The sequence below is a fragment of the Bombina bombina genome, chromosome 1 (assembly GCF_027579735.1).
Source record: "Bombina bombina isolate aBomBom1 chromosome 1, aBomBom1.pri, whole genome shotgun sequence".
Taxonomy (NCBI): Eukaryota; Metazoa; Chordata; class Amphibia; order Anura; family Bombinatoridae; genus Bombina; species Bombina bombina.
In genome coordinates this window covers 1551570643-1551589676 of record NC_069499.1, presented here as the reverse complement: position 1 = coordinate 1551589676, position 19034 = coordinate 1551570643, and the positions used below count along the sequence as shown (strand labels likewise).

The 19034-nt window shown below is 40.8% G+C and overlaps 1 protein-coding gene across 1 annotated transcript in view; it reads right to left on the bottom strand.

Moving 5' to 3' along the window:
- Positions 1-579: 579 nt before the first annotated feature.
- The window catches only part of SAP30BP (SAP30 binding protein), a 113829-nt gene continuing 95374 nt past the window's right edge, over positions 580-19034 (bottom strand). The window contains exons 5-11 of the mRNA XM_053709068.1: positions 18709-18797; positions 6646-6737; positions 5262-5322; positions 4751-4802; positions 4214-4272; positions 1296-1380; positions 580-1064 (exon numbers count right to left, since the gene is read on the bottom strand). Coding sequence (XP_053565043.1) covers positions 883-1064; positions 1296-1380; positions 4214-4272; positions 4751-4802; positions 5262-5322; positions 6646-6737; positions 18709-18797 — 620 coding nt within the window. The 3' untranslated portion in view covers positions 580-882. The remainder of the gene's footprint in view (positions 1065-1295; positions 1381-4213; positions 4273-4750; positions 4803-5261; positions 5323-6645; positions 6738-18708; positions 18798-19034) is intronic.

The window sequence follows — 19034 nt, the reverse complement described above, 5'->3', positions numbered from 1 at the left end:
GTTCATTACTTTCTGTCACAGCCCCATAAAGAGGCTGAGGTCTCTACAGGAAGGCATTTATAGCTTGATGGCAAAAATGTTCTAGAGCAACATGAGCTGGTTTTGTTAGGGAATGTAAACAAAACAAGAAGACAATATCTTGCCCATGCTCAGAAGAGGCAGAATGTAACACGTTCTCATTGCGTCTTCTCTCGTATCTAGCTGCAGGCAGTGGCTACACTGAGAAGGGCTCATTTTGCAAGAAAACAAGAAAGTAGTTAGCTGTTTTTAAACACAATCTGTTTCTTTTTAGTTTTACTTTGATTGAACTTTGAGCACCGTCTCATATGCCTTGAGACCCTGATCTATACAATTAATGGAGAAACACCCTGTATAGGAAATTATAGTGTAAATCATTTGAGCCACAAAAGTCAGTAGTTAGCTTTCCATACAGGGTGTATATCTCAAGAGTTATTTTGTGTAGAATGTCTTGAACGGTTTACCATCTGCTTGGTAGTATGTTAAATGCTGTAAAATTTCCAGTGAGTGCAGTCACTTTAAATTTAACAATTACAAGAAAGATAAAGTAGGAAAAAAAAAAAAAAGAAAAAAAAATTTAATTAACAGATTAAAAAAGAAAACACTTATTTTTTTGGGTTGAACGAATGTTCAAATAAACCCCTTATAAAATACCCTCTCCCCAAGTGCTGGAGAGTCCAAGAACAATTGTCATTAAAGTCCAGTTATATTACAGCTATGACAATTTTCAGGCAGTGGTAGATGCCCAAAATAATCCTGATATAAATGAAAACACAGCAGATTTCCAGGGCTGGCAGAAGACACGTTGTAGCAATGACAGCACCTCTTCCTGCATCAAGTCCAGTCCATTTAACAACCCTCCCCTCACTGTTTTGCCTTCTTCACTATAGTTCCTACAGCAGAGATGACAGTAGTTTTGGAGCCACTGGCACTGGTGGTTACTGTGACTACGGAGGGCAGTGTGGTCGTGGTGGTCAGGATGGCTGGCTGGGGGATGGCAGTGGTGGGAATAGCAGAGTCCCACTTGCTTTTCCGTTTCTGTGCATCTGGTTGAAAAGAAAATAGTACAGGGTCAAAAATGAGCAGCTCTGGATACAACACTCACCTACCCCTTCCTTGCCCCATTACATGACAGTTTGCCAACTCTCCTCAGAGCTCTTCTTTTGACAGATATTAATTATTATTCTGTAAGAGTTACAAAAGGTGGTTTATGCTTATAAAATTAGAAAAATTAGCCTGCTTATCACTTTACACAGTTACCTCACAAGCTTACCTACCTGAGGTAGAATTGGTTGTGGTACTAATGGTGCTAGTTGGTGCACTGGTTGTTGTTCCCTTTTTAGTACCAGTAACAAACTCTATCTGTAAACGAAAAAAAAAAAAAAAAGGAAAATGTCAGGAAAACATGAGAGCCAAAAGAAAAGAAATGCTTACTAAACCAAGCTAAAACACACTTACCACACCAAGCCAAGCAACGTACCCATGACCGAGTACTACACTAAACCAACATACCCATGACTGAGTACCCCCCTAAACCAAGCAACATACCCATGACTAAGTACCCTTCTAAACCAAGCAACATACCCATGACTAAGTACCCTTCTAAACCAAGCAACATACCCATGACTAAGTACCCTTCTAAACCAAGCAACATACCCATGACTAAGTAGCCCCCTAAACCAAGCAACATACCCATGACTAAGTACCCCACTAAACCAAGCAACGCACCCATGACTGAGTACCACACTAAACCAAGCAACATACCCTTGAATGAGTACCACACAAAACCAAGCAAATCACCCATGACCGAGTACCACACTAAACCAAGAAATCACATAGACGGTCCACAGCACACACAGTTACCTCAAAAGCAACGTACCCCTGACTGAGTACCACACTAAACCAAGCAATGTACCCCTGACTGAGTAGCCCCCCTAAACTACGCAACATACCCATGACTGAGTACCCCCCCTAAACCAAGCAACATACCCATGACTGAGTACCCCCTAAACCAAGCAACATACCTTTGACTGAATACAACACTAAACCAAGCAACGTACCCATGGCTGAGTACCCTACTAAACCAAGCAACATACCCATGACCGAGTACCCCACTAAACCAAGCAACATACCCATAACCGAGTACCCCACTAAACCAAGCAACATACCCATGACCGAGTACCCCACTAAACCAAGCAACATACCCATGACTGAGTACCCCACTAAAGCAAGCAACATATCCATGACTGAGTACCCCACTAAACCAAGCAACATACCCATGACTAAGTACCCCCCTAAACCAAGCAACATACCCATGACTAAGTACCCCACTAAACCAAGCAATGTACCAATGACTGAGTACCCCACTAAATCAAGCAATGTACCAATGACTGAGTACCCCACTAAACCAAGTAACATACCCATGACTAAGTACCACACTAAACCAAGCAATGTACCAATGACTGAGTACCCCACTAAACCAAGAAACATACCCATGACTAAGTACCCCCCTAAACCAAGCAACATACCCATGACTGAGTACCCCACTAAACCAAGCAATGTACCAATGACTGAGTACCCCACTAAACCAAGCAATGTACCAATGACTGAGTACCCCACTTAACCAAGCAATGTACCAATGACTGAGTACCCCAGCAGAAAGAACAGGAACTGTTAGCATTTTAACTTTTCAGTGCTGCTAGACATTAGACTGTTCTTTTTAAACAGATCTGTTCTCTGGCTGCATTGTATAAGTTTTCCTTAACACAGTCCATCCAGAGCAAAGTGCTGTTTGAAGACTACAATCAAATATGCAGTAGTGCTACAAAGCAGCAGTGCATTGATTGTTGTCTGGCTCTGAGATTTTTGTAAACTTGTTCCCTAGCTTTTCACAGTCTGCAAAGCTGTTTTCCTCTGAATGTGAGATGTTCGTATGAGCAATGCACCTTTTTATTCCTACATTTCTATGTTAGACTAAGAGAAAAGGAAACATTAATTCAAGAGACATTTTACAATGACTTTTTTTATCTGCAACTAAATTGCAATGAAATTTTCACTACTGCACTAGATTATACAACTTTAAATATTGCTTTATTCTCCAGTTAACCAACACATTGCAATTGATCTGGTGCTTTAGTGTATCTGACAAATTTACACATTTATTTATTTAAAAATGACCTGCAGAAAATTATTCACTAAAAAAAATCTCATCACAGAAAGTGAAAAATGTTCTGTCTCTGGGCCCATGACTGAGTACCACACTAAAACAAGCAACATACCCATGACTGAGTACCCCACTTAACCAAGCAACATACCCATGACTGAGTACCCCACTAAACCAAGCAACATACCCATGACTAAGTACCCCACTAAACCAAGCAATGTACCAATGACTAAGTACCCCACTAAACCAAGCAATGTACCAATGACTGAGTACCCCACTAAATCAAGCAATGTACCAATGACTGAGTACCCCACTAAACCAAGTAACATACCCATGACTAAGTACCACACTAAACCAAGCAATGTACCAATGACTGAGTACCCCACTAAACCAAGAAACATACCCATGACTAAGTACCCCCCTAAACCAAGCAACATACCCATGACTGAGTACCCCACTAAACCAAGCAATGTACCAATGACTAAGTACCCCACTTAACCAAGCAATGTACCAATGACTGAGTACCCCACTAAACCAAGCAATGTACCAATGACTAAGTACCCCACTAAACCAAGCAACGTACCCATGACTGAGTACCACACTAAACCAAGCAACATACCCATGACTGAGTACCCCACTAAACCAAGCAATGTACCCATGACTGAGTACCCCACTAAACCAAGCAACATACCCATGACTGAGTACCCCACTAAACCAAGCAATGTACCCATGACTGAGTACCCCACTAAACCAAGCAATGTACCAATGACTGAGTACCACACTAAACCAAGCAATGTACCAATGACTGATTACCACACTAAACCAAGCAACGCACCCATGAGGAGTACCACACTAAACCAAGCACACAAAAGCCAACTGTCATACTAGAGAGAGTAGATTGTTTACCCCCAAAATGCAGAACTTTTGCAATATCTTGAAGGTGGAAAGCGAATGCAGTATAGTGCCACTCAAAGGAAAAGACAAAAAGTTCAAAATTTGCATAGCAAACTCCAGATTTAGACTAGTGCTAACCTTAGTTCTTTCTTTTTTTGCTTTTTCGAGTTTATCCATTTCGATCTTTTGGGCTTTTGCTGTAGTAACAGAGAGAAAGAGAGAAGATGTTAGACTACGACAGGACAGCATATTTTGTTTAGCGATATCAGCAGTACAAAAAAATGAAGACAAAGCAGAAGGGGTAAATTCATTTTTGAATTACAACATTAAGATGCATTTTTAAAACAAACATTCAATTAAACCTCCCCCTGCGTAACTATAGCAGATAATTAAATGGCTTTAAGCACAATATATTTGGTGGTCTTACAAGGTCACTGATAAAGTTTTAGCACGTATCCCCTATTTGAGTCTTCTAAACAAATGTCATTACTCACATTCTAGTGCTACAAACTGTTGAAATCATCAAGATAAAAATGGATAAAAGCCAATGCATGTTTCAATAATCAGACTAGACCCACTGGCCCATACAACAGCATCTGTATAAACATTATAAATCCAGTATTAACTATGGACCAGAACCAGCCTTAAAGCAGGAAATGAATGTTGCGCACATACCGAGAGATTCATAGTAAGAATCTTCAGACCAGCCGTGGGGGTCAAACATGTCCTGAAAGACAGGATGAATAGATATGAAGGTCAGATGTTTGTTGCTTATGTGGACAAGAACAAGGGCCAGAGAGGTGTATAGACAAGAGCCGTTCCTCAGACTCACACACAAGGAAACACAAGTTAATACAGTAAAGAAATAATATAAAGTACTTTTCCAAGAAATAATCAAGCCTGAGGCTACATAAATGTTCTTATCTTCCATTAAAAGTTACGTTTATTTAGTATTATGCACAGGGAGGAAGAGGGGGGATCTGGAAAGATCTTGAATTACAGAATAGATTATTTATAGGACAAAAGGTGAGAAAACAAAATGGATGAAATACAGAACTTCCTGCTTTACACACACACACACAACTAAATCCTAAGTAGAAACATTAAGGTGTTAAAAAGGGATGGCAGGAAAGGCTGGCGCAGTACACTCAGCATCACTGCCTAGATGTCTGTGTGCCACACTCACCTTGGGGTAATTTGTGCCAAGTTCATCAATAGAGCAGAACTGGATGAGCTTCTCATAGATACTGAGGGAGAGAACGGTTCATTAGTAATAATTCCCAGAAGTCCTGTCCTAAAGTCTCTAGTGATTTGCTGCCGAATAGGCCACAGAGCACAGAATGACGAGTGTGAGATTGTACAATTAATATTAGGGTGTAATGACCTCGGACCTGATGGGGGCAGCTAGGGGGATTTGGGTTTATGGAGACAACTGAAGAGTGTGGTGTTTGTGTAGGTGTGTGCATGTGTGTGCATGTGTGTGGTTCAGCAGTGCCTGGCAAATCATTTTAAAGGAACATGAAAGTCACAGCTAAAACTTTTATGCTTCAGGTAGAGCAGTTTTTTGGACTTTTCAATTTGCCATTACCAAATGTTCTTTATTCTCTTAGAATACATTGAAAAGCATACTTCGGTAGGCTAAGGAGCAGTAATGCACTACTGAAGGTAGCTGGTGATCGGTGCCTCCACACTTAGACCTGTTATCATTGGCTCACCGGATGTGAACATCTAGGGGCATATCTATCCAGCTCTGTATGGAGCTTGACGCCCCGTGTTTCTGATGAGCCTTCAGACTCGCCAGAAACACAAGTTATGGAGCAACGGTCTCAAGACTGCTGCTCCATAACCTGTCCGTCTGATCTGAGGAGGCGGACAGAGATCGCCACAATTCAACCCGAGCGAGTACGGCCGCGAGTCTGCAGGGGGCGGCGTTGCACCAGCAGCTCACAGAGCGTATTGCTCTCTGCATTCAGCGAGGTCTGTCGGACCTGATCCGCACTGTTTAACCTTTGTTAAATAGGCCTCCTAGTCTGAGTAGTGCATTGCTGCTCTGGACTGTAATTTAATTACATGCAGGGGTGGGAAAATATCACTATAGTTTATTAGTCAGGGTTAAATCTTTTTTTTCTGCACCCCCATTCGGCAAAGGAGGAAAGCCACGTCCCACAACTGCCTAACCCCACTGCCTGGACCACCTAGCTCCACCTTCACAACACCTATGACTTCTCGTTCCCTGCCCATAGAACACCCGTAACTGCACCTCCAACCACCCGTGGAACAACCATGAATCTACCAAGGGGTGTTTGTCACCCAATAATAAGGTTTTGTAACCACCACTGCAAGCAACATTTTTACAACATACATATGCAAAATAAATAATAAATGTGTAAGGCAACACTGTTTCATTTTCACTTAATAAATGAATTCAGTTATAAGGCAATTAAAATGTGACTTTAATATCCCTTTAAAAGGGAATGAGAGTGCAGAACAATAAGACAGTTTGACAAGGGAGACCGTTATATGGAGGTGGGCACCTGCCGTGAGATGCAGACAAGGATATAATATCACACCTGGGATTCCTGAACTCCTTTTTCTTCTGAATGATGTGGTTCATATCTGTTCCCTCTTTCAGCTTCCGCTCATACAGCTTCTGAATTTTTTCCTAAGGATAAAGTAAAAGGTGCAGAATAATATAAGAACTCATATGCCCCTACCTGCCATCAATGAGACCCCCCTTTTTAACATTAAAGGGGAAACACAACATTCAGAGCATACAATTTTAAAACAACTTTCCAATTTACTTTGTCTAATTTGCTTTGCTCTTTTGGTATCCTTTGTTGAAAAACATAATTTATGTAAGAACTTACCTGATAAATTCATTTCTTTCATATTAGCAAGAGTCCATGAGCTAGTGACGTATGGGATATACATTCCTACCAGGAGGGGCAAAGTTTCCCAAACCTTAAAATGCCTATAAATACACCCCTCACCACACCCACAATTCAGTTTAACGAATAGCCAAGAAGTGGGGTGATATGAAAAAAGTGCGAAAGCATATAAAATAAGGAATTGGAATAATTGTGCTTTATACAAATGGACTCTTGCTAATATGAAGAAATGAATTTATCAGGTAAGTTCTTACATAAATTATGTTTTCTTTCATGTAATTAGCAAGAGTCCATGAGCTAGTGACGTATGGGATAATGACTACCCAAGATGTGGATCTTTCCACACAAGAGTCACTAGAGAGGGAGGGATAAAATAAAGACAGCCAATTCCTGCTGAAAATAATCCACACCCAAAATAAAGTTTAATGAAAAACATAAGCAGAAGATTCAAACTGAAACCACTGCCAGAAGTACTTTTCTACCAAAAACTGCTTCAGAAGAAGAAAACACATCAAAATGGTAGAATTTAGAAAAAGTATGCAAAGAGGACCAAGTTGCTGCTTTGCAAATCTGATCAATCGAAGCTTCATTCCTAAACGCCCAGGAAGTAGAAACTGAACTAGTAGAATGAACTGTAATCCTTAGAGGCGGAGTTTTACCCGACTCGACATAAGCATGATGAAATAAAGATTTCAACCAAGATGCCAAAGAAATGGCAGAAGCTTTCTGGCCTTTTCTAGAACCGGAAAAGAAAACAAATAAACTAGAAGTCTTACGGAAAGACTTAGTAGCTTCAACATAATATTTCAAAGCTCTAACAACATCCAAAGAATGCAACAATTTCTCCCTAGAATTCTTAGGATTAGGATATAATGAAGGAACCACAAATTCTCTACTAATGTTGTTGGAATTCACAACTTTAGGTAAAAAAATCAAAAGAAGTTCGCAACACCGCCTTATCCTGATGAAAAATCAGAAAAGGAGACTCACAAGAAAAAGCAGATAATTCAGAAACTCTTCTGGCAGAAGAGATTGCCAAAAGGAACAAAACTTTCCAAGAAAGTAATTTAATGTCCAATGAATGCATAGGTTCAAACGGAGGAACTTGAAGAGCCCCCAGAACCAAATTCAAACTCCAAAGAGGAGAAATTGACTTAATTACAGGTTTTATACGAACCAAAGCTTGTACAAAACAATGAATATCAGGAAGAATAGCAATCTTTCTATGAAAAAGAACAGAAAGAGCAGAGATTTGACCTTTCAAGGAACTTGCGGACAAACCCTTATCTAAACCATCCTGAAGAAACTGTAAAATTCTCGGTATTCTAAAAGAATGCCAAAAAATGATGAGAAAGACACCAAGAAATATAAGTCTTCCAGACTCTATAATATATCTCTCTAGATACAGATTTACACGCCTGTAACATAGTATTAATCACAGAGTCAGAGAAACCTCTTTGACCCAGAATCAAGCGTTCAATCTCCATACCTTTAAATTTAAGGATTTCAGATCCTGATGGAAAAAAGGACCTTGCGACAGAAGGTCTGGTCTTAACGGAAGAGTCCACGGTTGGCAAGAGGCCATCCGGACCAGATCCGCATACCAAAACCTGTGAGGCCATGCCGGAGCTACCAGCAGAACAAACGAGCATTCCTTCAGAATCTTGGAGATTACTCTTGGAAGAAAAACTAGAGGCGGAAAGATATAGGCAGGATGATACTTCCAAGGAAAAAAATGCATCCACTGCCTCCGCCCGAGGATCCCGGGATCCGGACAGATACCAGGGAAGTTTCTTGTTTAGATGAGAAGCCATCAGATCTATTTCTGGGAGTTCCCACATTTGAACAATCTGAGGAAATACCTCTGGGTGAAGAGACCATTCGCCCAAGTGCAATGTTTGGCGACTGAGATAATCCGCTTTCCAATTGTCCATACCTGGGATATGAACCGCAGAGATTAGACAGGAGCTGGATTCCGCCCAAACCAAAATTCGAGATACTTCTTTCATAGCCAGAGGACTGTGAGTCCCTCCTTGATGATTGATGTATGCCACAGTTGTGACATTGTCTATCTGAAAACAAATGAACTGAAAAAAAACAAAAAAACTCTTCTTCAGAAGAGGCCAAGACTGAAGAGCTCTGAAAATTGCACGGAGTTCCAAAATATTGATCGGAAATCTCACCTCCTGAGATTCCCAAACCCCTTGTGCCGTCAGATACCCCCACACAGCTCCCCAACCTGTAAGACTTGCATCTGTTGAGATTATAGTCCAGGTCGGAAGAACAAAGAAGCCCCCTGAACTAAACGATGGTGATCTGTCCACCATGTCAGAGAGTGTCGTAAAATCGGTTTAAAGATATTAATTGAGATATCTTTGAGTAATCCCTGCACCATTGGTTCAGCATACAGAGCTGAAGAGGTCGCATGTGAAAACGAGCAAAGGAGATCGCATCTGATGCGACAGTCCTAAGACCTAACATTTCCATGCATAAGGCTACCAAAGGGAATGATTGTGACTGAAGGTTTTGACAAGCTGATATCAATGTTAAACTTCTCTTGTCTGACAAGGACAGAGTCATAGACACTGAATCTATCTAGAAACCTAAAAAGGTTACCCTTGTCTGAGGAATCAATGAACTGATTGGTAAATTGATCCTCCAACCATGAACTTGAAGAAACAACACAAGTCGATTCGTATGAGATTCTTCGAAAATGAGAAGACTGAGCAAGTACCAAGATATCGTCCAAATAAGGAAATACCAAAACCCTGTTCTCTGATTACAGAAAGAAGGGCACCGATAACCTTTGAAAAAAATTCTTGGAACTGAGGCTAGGCCAAACGGTAGAGCCACAAAACTGGTAATGCTTGTCTAAAAAGAGAATCTCAGACACTAAAAGTGATCTGGATGAATCGGAATATGCAGATACACATCTTGTAAATCTATTGTAGACATATAATGCCCTTGCTAAACAAAAGGCAGGATAGTCCTACAGTAACCATTTTGAATGTTGGTATCCTAACATAACGATTCAATAATGATAGATCCGGAACTGGTCTGAAGGAATTGACCTTCTTTGGTACAATGAAGAGATAAAATAAAACCCCAGCCCCTGTTCCAGAACTGGAACTGGCATAATTACTCCAGCCAACTCTAGATCTGAAACACATTTCAGAAACGCTGAGCCTTGCTGTGTTAACTGGGACACGGGAAAGAAAAAAATCTCTTAGCAGGAGGCCTTAACTTGAAGCCAATTCTGTACCTTTCTGAAACAATGTTCTGAAACCAGAGATTGAGAACGGAATTGATCCAAATTTCTTTGAAGAAAACGTAATCTGCCCCATACCAGCTGAGCTGGAATAAGGGCCGCACCTTCATATGTACTTAGGAGCTGGCTATAGGTTTCTATAAGGCTTGGATATATTCCAAACTGGAAATAGTTTCCAAACTGATACCGCTCCTGAGGATGAAGGATCAGGCTTTTGTTCCTTGTTGTGAGGAAAGGAACGAAAATGATTATTTACCCTGGAAAGAAAGGGAAAGCAAAGTTGACTTAGAAGACATATCAGCATTCCAAGTTAATCCATAAAGCTTTTCTAGCTAAAATAGCTAGAGACATATACCTGACATCAACTCTAATGATATCAAAAGATGGTATCACCAATAAAATTATTAGCATGTTATAGAATAATAATAATGCTATAAAATTATGATCTGTTACTTGTTGCGCTAAAACTTCTAACCAAAAAGTTGAAGCTGCAGCAACATCCGCTAAAAATATAGCAGGTCTAAGAAGATTACCTGAACATAAGTAAGCTTTTCTTAGAAAGGATTCATTTTTCCTATCTAAAGGATCCTTAAATGAAGTACTATCTGCCGTAGGAATAGTAGTACATTAGCAGGAGTAGAGACAGCCCCATAACCTTAGGGATTTTTGTCCCAAAAAACTCTAATCTGTCAGATGGCACAGGATATAATTGCTTAAACGTCTAGAAGGAGTAAATAAATTACCCAAATTATTCCATTCCCTGGAATTACTTCAGAAATAGCATCAGGGAGATTAAACACTTCTGGAATAACTACAGGAGATTTAAAAACCTTATTTAAACGTTTACATTTAGTATCAAGAGGACCAGAATCCTCTATTTCTAATGCAAATGATACTTCTTTAAGTAAAGAACGAATAAATTCCATCTTGAACAAATACAAAGATTTATCAGCATCAACCTCTGAGACAGAAACCTCTGAACCAGAAGAACCATTATCAGTATCAGAATGATGATGTTCATTTAAAAATTCATCTGAAAAAAGAGAAGTTTTAAAAGACTTTTATGTAAACTAGAAGGAGAAATAACAGACATAGCCTTCTTAATGGATTTAAAAAATAAAATCTCTTATGTTATCAGGAACACTCTGAAAATTAGATGTTGACGGAACAGCAACAGGTAATGTAACAGTACTAAAGGAAATTTTATCTGCATTAATAAGTTTGACATGACATGCAATACAAACAACAGCTGGAGAAAATACCAAAAGTTTATAGCAGATACACTTAGCTTGGTAGCTCCAGCACTGGGCAGTGATTTTCCTGAAGTATCTTCTGACTCAGTTGCAACGTGGAACATCTTGCAATATGTAAAAGAAAAAAACAACATATAAAGCAAAATTGATCAAATTCCTTAAATGACAGTTTCAGGAATGGGAAAAAAAATGCCAGTGAACAAGCTTCTAGCAACCAGAAGCAATAAATAATGAGACTTAAATAATGTGGAGACAAAAATGACGCCCATATTTTTTAGCGCCAAAAAAAGACGCCCACATTATTTGGCGCCAAAAATGACGCCACATCCAGAACGCCGACATTTTTGACGCAAAAAAAACGTCAAAAAAATGACGCAACTTCCGGCGACATGTATGATGCCGGAAACAGAAAAAAAATTTTGCGCCAAAAAAGTCCGCGCCAAGAATGACGCAATAAAATGAAGCATTTTCTGCCCCCGCGAGCCTAACAGCCCACAGGGAAAAAGTCAAATTTTTTAAGGTAAGAAAAAATGATTGAAACAAATGCATTTATCCCAAATATGAAACTGACTGTCTGAAAAATAAGGAATGTTGAACATTCTGAGTCAAGACAAATAAATGTTTGAATACATATATTTAGAACTTTATAAAAAAGTGCCCAACCATAGCTTAGAGTGTCACAGAAAATAAGACTTACTTACCCCAGGACACTCATCTACATGTTTGTAGAAAGCCAAACCAGTACTGAAACGAGAATCAGTAGAGGTAATGGTATATAAATAAGAGTATATCGTCGATCTGAAAAGGGAGGTAAGAGATGAATCTCTACGACCGATAACAGAGAACCTATGAAATAGACCCCGTAGAAGGAGATCACTGCATTCAAATAGGCAATACTCTCCTCACATCCCTCTGACATTCACTGCACGCTGAGAGGAAAACCGGGCTCCAACTTGCTGCGGAGCGCATATCAACGTAGAATCTAGCACAAACTTACTTCACCACCTCCATAGGAGGCAAAGTTTGTAAAACTGAATTGTGGGTGTGGTGAGGGGTGTATTTATAGGCATTTTAAGGTTTGGGAAACTTTGCCCCTCCTGGTAGGAATGTATATCCCATACGTCACTAGCTCATGGACTCTTCCTAATTACATGAAAGAAAGCATATCTAGGTAGCTCCAGGAGCTGGGAACTAGCTGCCGATTGGTGGATGTACATTTATGCCCGTTTTCATTGGCTTACTGATGTGTCCAGCTAGCTCTCATTAGTGCATTACGTCTCCTTCAATAAAGGACACCAAGAGATTGAAGCAAAATTGATGATGCAAGTAAATTGGAAAGTTGTTTAAAATAGTATACTCTATCTGAATCGTAATTGTGTTTCACGTCCCCTTAACGCTGTGATAAGGAAAAAGCAGAAGGTGCAGAATGATACAAGTACCCATATGCCCCTACCTACCCTCAGTAAGACCGCCCCCTTAATGTTATAGTGTGATGAGGATAAAGCAGAAGGTGCAGAATGATGTAAGTACCCATATGCCCCTACCTGCCCTCAGTAAGACCGCCCCCTTAATGTTATAGTGTGATAAGGATAAAGCAGAAGGTGCAGAATGATACAAGTACCCATATGCCCCTACCTACCCTCAGTAAGACCGCCCCCTTAATGTTATAGTGTGATAAGGATAAAGAAGAAGGTGCAGAATGATGTAAGTACCCAGATGCCCCTACCTACCCTCAGTAAGACCGCCCCCTTAATGTTATAGTGTGATAAGGATAAAGCAGAAGGTGCAGAATGATGTAAGTACCCAGATGCCCCTACCTACCCTCAGTAAGACCGCCCCCTTAATGTTATAGTGTGATAAGGATAAAGCAGAAGGTGCAGAATAATGTAAGTACCCATGTGCCCCTACCTACCCTCAGTAAGACCGCCCCCTTAATGTTAGTGTGAAAAGGATAAAGCAGAAGGTGCAGAATGATGTAAGTACCCAGATGCCCCTACCTACCCTCAGTAAGACCGCCCCCTTAATGTTATAGTGTGATAAGGATAAAGCAGAAGGTGCAGAATGATACAAGTACCCATATGCCCCTACCTGCCCTCAGTAAGACCGCCCCCTTAATGTTATAGTGTGATAAGGATAAAGCAGAAGGTGCAGAATGATGTAAGTACCCATGTGCCCCTACCTACCCTCAGTAAGACCGCCCCCTTAATATTATAGTGTGATAAGGATAAAGCAGAAGGTGCAGAATGATGTAAGTACCCAGATGCCCCTACCTACCCTCAGTAAGACCGCCCCCTTAATGTTATAGTGTGATAAGGATAAAGAAGAAGGTGCAGAATGATGTAAGTACCCAGATGCCCCTACCTACCCTCAGTAAGACCGCCCCCTTAATGTTATAGTGTGATAAGGATAAAGAAGAAGGTGCAGAATGATGTAAGTACCCAGATGCCCCTACCTACCCTCAGTAAGACCGCCCCCTTAATGTTATAGTGTGATAAGGATAAAGCAGAAGGTGCAGAATGATGTAAGTACCCATATGCCCCTACCTACCCTCAGTAAGACCGCCCCCTTAATGTTATAGTGTGATAAGGATAAAGAAGAAGGTGCAGAATGATGTAAGTACCCAGATGCCCCTACCTACCCTCAGTAAGACCGCCCCCTTAATGTTAGTGTGATAAGGATAAAGAAGAAGGTGCAGAATGATGTAAGTACCCAGATGCCCCTACCTACCCTCAGTAAGACCGCCCCCTTAATGTTATAGTGTGATAAGGATAAAGCAGAAGCTGCAGAATGATGTAAGTACCCATATGCCCCTACCTGCGCTCAGTAAGACCGCCCCCTTAATGTTATAGTGTGATAAGGATAAAGCAGAAGCTGCAGAATGATGTAAGTACCCATATGCCCCTACCTGCGCTCAGTAAGACCGCCCCCTTAATGTTATAGTGTGATAAGGATAAAGCAGAAGGTGCAGAATGATGTAAGTACCCAGATGCCCCTACCTACCCTCAGTAAGACCGCCCCCTTAATGTTATAGTGTGATAAGGATAAAGCAGAAGGTGCAGAATGATACAAGTACCCATATGCCCCTACCTACCCTCAGTAAGACCGCCCCCTTAATGTTATAGTGTGATAAGGATAAAGCAGAAGGTGCAGAATGATACAAGTACCCATATGCCCCTACCTACCCTCAGTAAGACCGCCCCCTTAATGTTATAGTGTGATAAGGATAAAGCAGAAGGTGCAGAATGATACAAGTACCCATATGCCCCTACCTACCCTCAGTAAGACCGCCCCCTTAATGTTATAGTGTGATAAGGATAAAGCAGAAGGTGCAGAATGATGTAAGTACCCAGATGCCCCTCCCTGCCCTCAGTAAGACCGCCCCCTTAATGTTATAGTGTGATAAAACAGCAGATTGGCTTCTACCTCCTCTACTGGGTGACTCCCTGAGCTCACCTTGCTTTCTAGGGATATCTACTGTATTATAGCCCCTGATCACAGACACCGACAGAATCCTCTGAAACCCCAACTGTACAACAAAGTGTCCCTGAAAATGTACGTTCCCCTCATGGCCGGGAATTAAAGGGATATGAAAATCAAAATTAAACTTTCAGGGGTTTGACAGAACAATTTTAAGAGAATTTTGTTTACTTCTATTATAAAATTTACTTTGTTCTCTTGGTATCGATTGTTTAAAAGCATACTTAGACTCAGGAGTAGCAATGAACCACTGGGAGTTAAATGCCCATTGAAGGCTATGTACATATGCCTCTTGTCATTGGCTCACCAGATGTTTTCAGCTAGCTCCCAGTGGTGTGGATTGCTGCATAGCATCTGAATTTAAGGGGACAACATAGTCAAAATTAAACTTTCACGATTTAAATCTTGCATGCAGTTTAAAGAGACTTTCCAATTTAATTCCATTACCAAGTGGTGCACAACCTTTTTATATGCAGACTGAGGCACCAGCTACAACTAAGCATGTGAAAGAATTAAGTGTGAATGAGTCTATGATTGGCTGATAGCCGTCACATGATACAGGGGGCTGACAAATTGCATCGTCTTTTTATTATGAACTTGTTGATTGTGCAATTAAAATGTTTTTAATAGTCCTTTAACTATGTGTTTAACTTCTAACATACTAGGGCATTGTTTTGCACCGTTATGTCCCTTTAATATCACAGAACAGACTTGTCTGTGTTCAAATATACAAAACCATTAATCGTTCGATTCACAAGAAGTTCTGCAGTGCTGATGAAGGTACAGAGGGAGAACTTTAGTGTTTTACTTATAAAAACCCTTCAAGGCAAAGTATTAATAAGGCTGAAGCGTCACAGCCCATCTGAAAAGAACAAGATGCAGGAGATAGAGTTGCCATATTAGAAATAATAATACATAAATGTGCTTTGAGGATTAACACCTGAAGGGCTAGAATGAAAACTGAGCCTTCTGTCAGCCTTATCCTATAAATCCTGTAGCCTCTGACCCCCGAAACCTGAACCCGAGAGTTATTACTTAACCCAGGGCGATGGGCCGCTCTGTAAATACCTGAACAGATGGGCACCTGCATCTAAAATTACCGGAGGACAAGTGGGAGGAGGTGGAGAGCCGCAGAACAAGGGACTTGTGGGTAAGGGCGAAGTGTCACACACTTTATGCCTAATCTGCACGTAATGTCACCACTTTACATACATAGGAGACCATAGAGACTACATGTGCAGTGACAGTGCCGCGACAACCGCCCCCCCCCCCCCTCGCACTGCTGTCTCACAGGTATTCAGCATTACACAATGTTCTCTGTATGTGCCGGGCTGCAGAGGAGCAAGCTGGAACATGCCCACGGCCTCTCGCACCTACATACTGCATTCCTCAGAGCCCTGCGTTTATCCCCAGAGCCCCCCCCCCCCACACTTACTGCTGTCAGGTAATCAATCTAGAAAACAAGCTCTGGTCAAGCTTGGACAACAGAGGAAAGTTCAGTTCTTAACACTTCAGCTGCCAGTGGGACTGCAATGAACTTATCAGGTTATCACCAATTATAGTGACTTTCCAATGTAATAATACAATTCTCTATTATGTTCTAACATTTAAAAAAAAAATGCTTATTGATAATGAAGTATTTAACCAGTGTAAAGCTGTTAAACAGTTCTAGTAGCAGCTGGGAGCTGCAATGCATTGGTGCATATGAGCAAGACACTGTATGTCCTTAGCAGCCAATCAGTGTCATGGTGTGTAAGCCTATATATGTGACCCCTAAGCAGGGATGTAAAAGCTACTAATGCACATTCATGCCAATAAATAAATGCTCTAATGCAGTGGTTATTTGCCATATTTAGTCACTTTGTTGCTGGATTGGCTGGATAAAGTAATACCAATGTCTGGTTTTATGTCAGCAGGAGTGTTAAATCGCAACATGCGGAAATCTGGAGTCAATTTCATTGTTTGGAGTATAGTTCTACAACTGCACCAATAAGCACACTTTATGTAAAGCGTTATGTAACTGGGGGTTGCTTACAAAGGTTTAGAGGTATCCCTAAGATGTGATAATATACTAATGCACAAGTAGACAGAAGAACAGATGGCTGCCCAGGTACAACAGTAGGTTAATTACAAACCAAACAGCAGCAGTAAAGCAATTAGGCAGATAGGAATAGGAAGTTGCTTTTGACCTCCTCTTGTTCTTCAAATGTATGTTTTATTTAGCTAAATGTGTGAGTGTCTACACGAAGGAGCGCCTGTGTGTACGTGTGTGATATATATATATATATATATATGTGCGAGTGTCTACACGAGGGAGCACCTGTGTGTACGTGTGTGATATATATATATATATGTATGTGTGAGTGTCTACACGAGGGAGCGCCTGTGTGTACGTGTGTGATATATATATATATATATATATATATATATATATGTGCGAGTGTCTACACGAGGGAGCACCTGTGTGTACGTGTGTGATATATATATATATATATATGTATGTGTGAGTGTCTACACGAGGGAGCGCCTGTGTGTACGTGTGTGATATATATATATATATATATATATATATATATATATATATATATGTGCGAGTGTCTACACGAGGGAGCACCTGTGTGTACGTGTGTGATATATATATATATATATGTATGTGTGAGTGTCTACACGAGGGAGCGCCTGTGTGTACGTGTGTGATATATATATATATATATATATATATATATATATATATATATATATATATATATATATATATATATGTGTGAGTGTCTGTGTAAATTAGAGGCAACCTTGCGTGCACAGTAGTGCTGCTCATCGCTACACACAGGGGAGAAGCCTACATAGAAGGTACATGGTATTAGACAGTGAGTCTAACCATTAGCAATTAGCATTGGCCACAAGGTTTAATTTACTTATTTTTGCTAACAATCCCCTCACTTGTGTGGTATATACATTGTATACCTGTCTGACAAGGGGTTTGTTTTGGACTATAATAATAGGAGTGGTGAAACATTTTCAAATATTAAAAGGGGTCCCAAGTGAAAAAAGTTTAAGAAGCTCTGATTTAGCGCAGCAGAATCTGTTGGCACTCTACTAATAACTGATAATGATGCAGTGCACACCACACAGAAGACCATTGACAGATGACTGTATGAAAAGCTACTTAGACAAGCACAACAGGTTTTTGCTGTGTTCCCTGCTACTGCACAGTTATTCCAAGCTATGCAGTTAAAGGGCCATTATAGTGCAAAAATTGCATGCTCTAATTACAGAATGTAATTTTATCACTAGCGACCCTGCTAATCTATGTGTTTAACCGCTGCAGATTGTAATGTAGTACATGGCTGTGCTAATGTACACTGCAACAAAGAATGCAAGCCTTCAATACAAGTGGCAGCTATGTATCCTAGCATCTCCTAGCACACTCCTTGCCTACTATAGCCCCCTATTGTAATCCCAGTGCCCCCCTACACATCTTGTACCTATTATCGCTCCCCTCTGTAATCTCACCTCCTCCAGGGGGCAATACCGCCCACTTTGGGAACCAATGTTCTAATGAATTGGAGAATTACCTTTGAATACCCCTTTTAGGCATAGTCTTCTGCATTGGAGATTAAAACCGCCTCTATACACAAACCTGAGCGCTCGATAGCTGCCCCCCATTTACCCCAGTCCTAAGGGCTCAGTCCCTTCTGCAATATGCATAGTAATGTAAGGTCAGACAGTAGGGTGTTAGATGTTTACCTGCAGGTGGTTGGAGCAGCGACCTGGGGGTTCTGGGGGGATTTTTATTTCATCTGGCAACATGTTCCGGACCCTCTCAGAGAAGGATGCTAAAGGGACAGAGAAAGGCATTTTAAAGGTGGGAGAAGTCATGGGTGAGCTCCACATTATCTATGCACCTGTAAAAGTCATAAGCCTGAAACGTGGTGCGGAAAGTGTTAACCAGCACTGTCTGATAAACATGACATTTCAGTGCTGCCAAATGGAAGGATTAATTCCGCTGTTTGGGTGAAGGGAGGGGGGGGGCACATGCCACGGCCCAGTCTTACTGCCTCTGGCTGCTTACA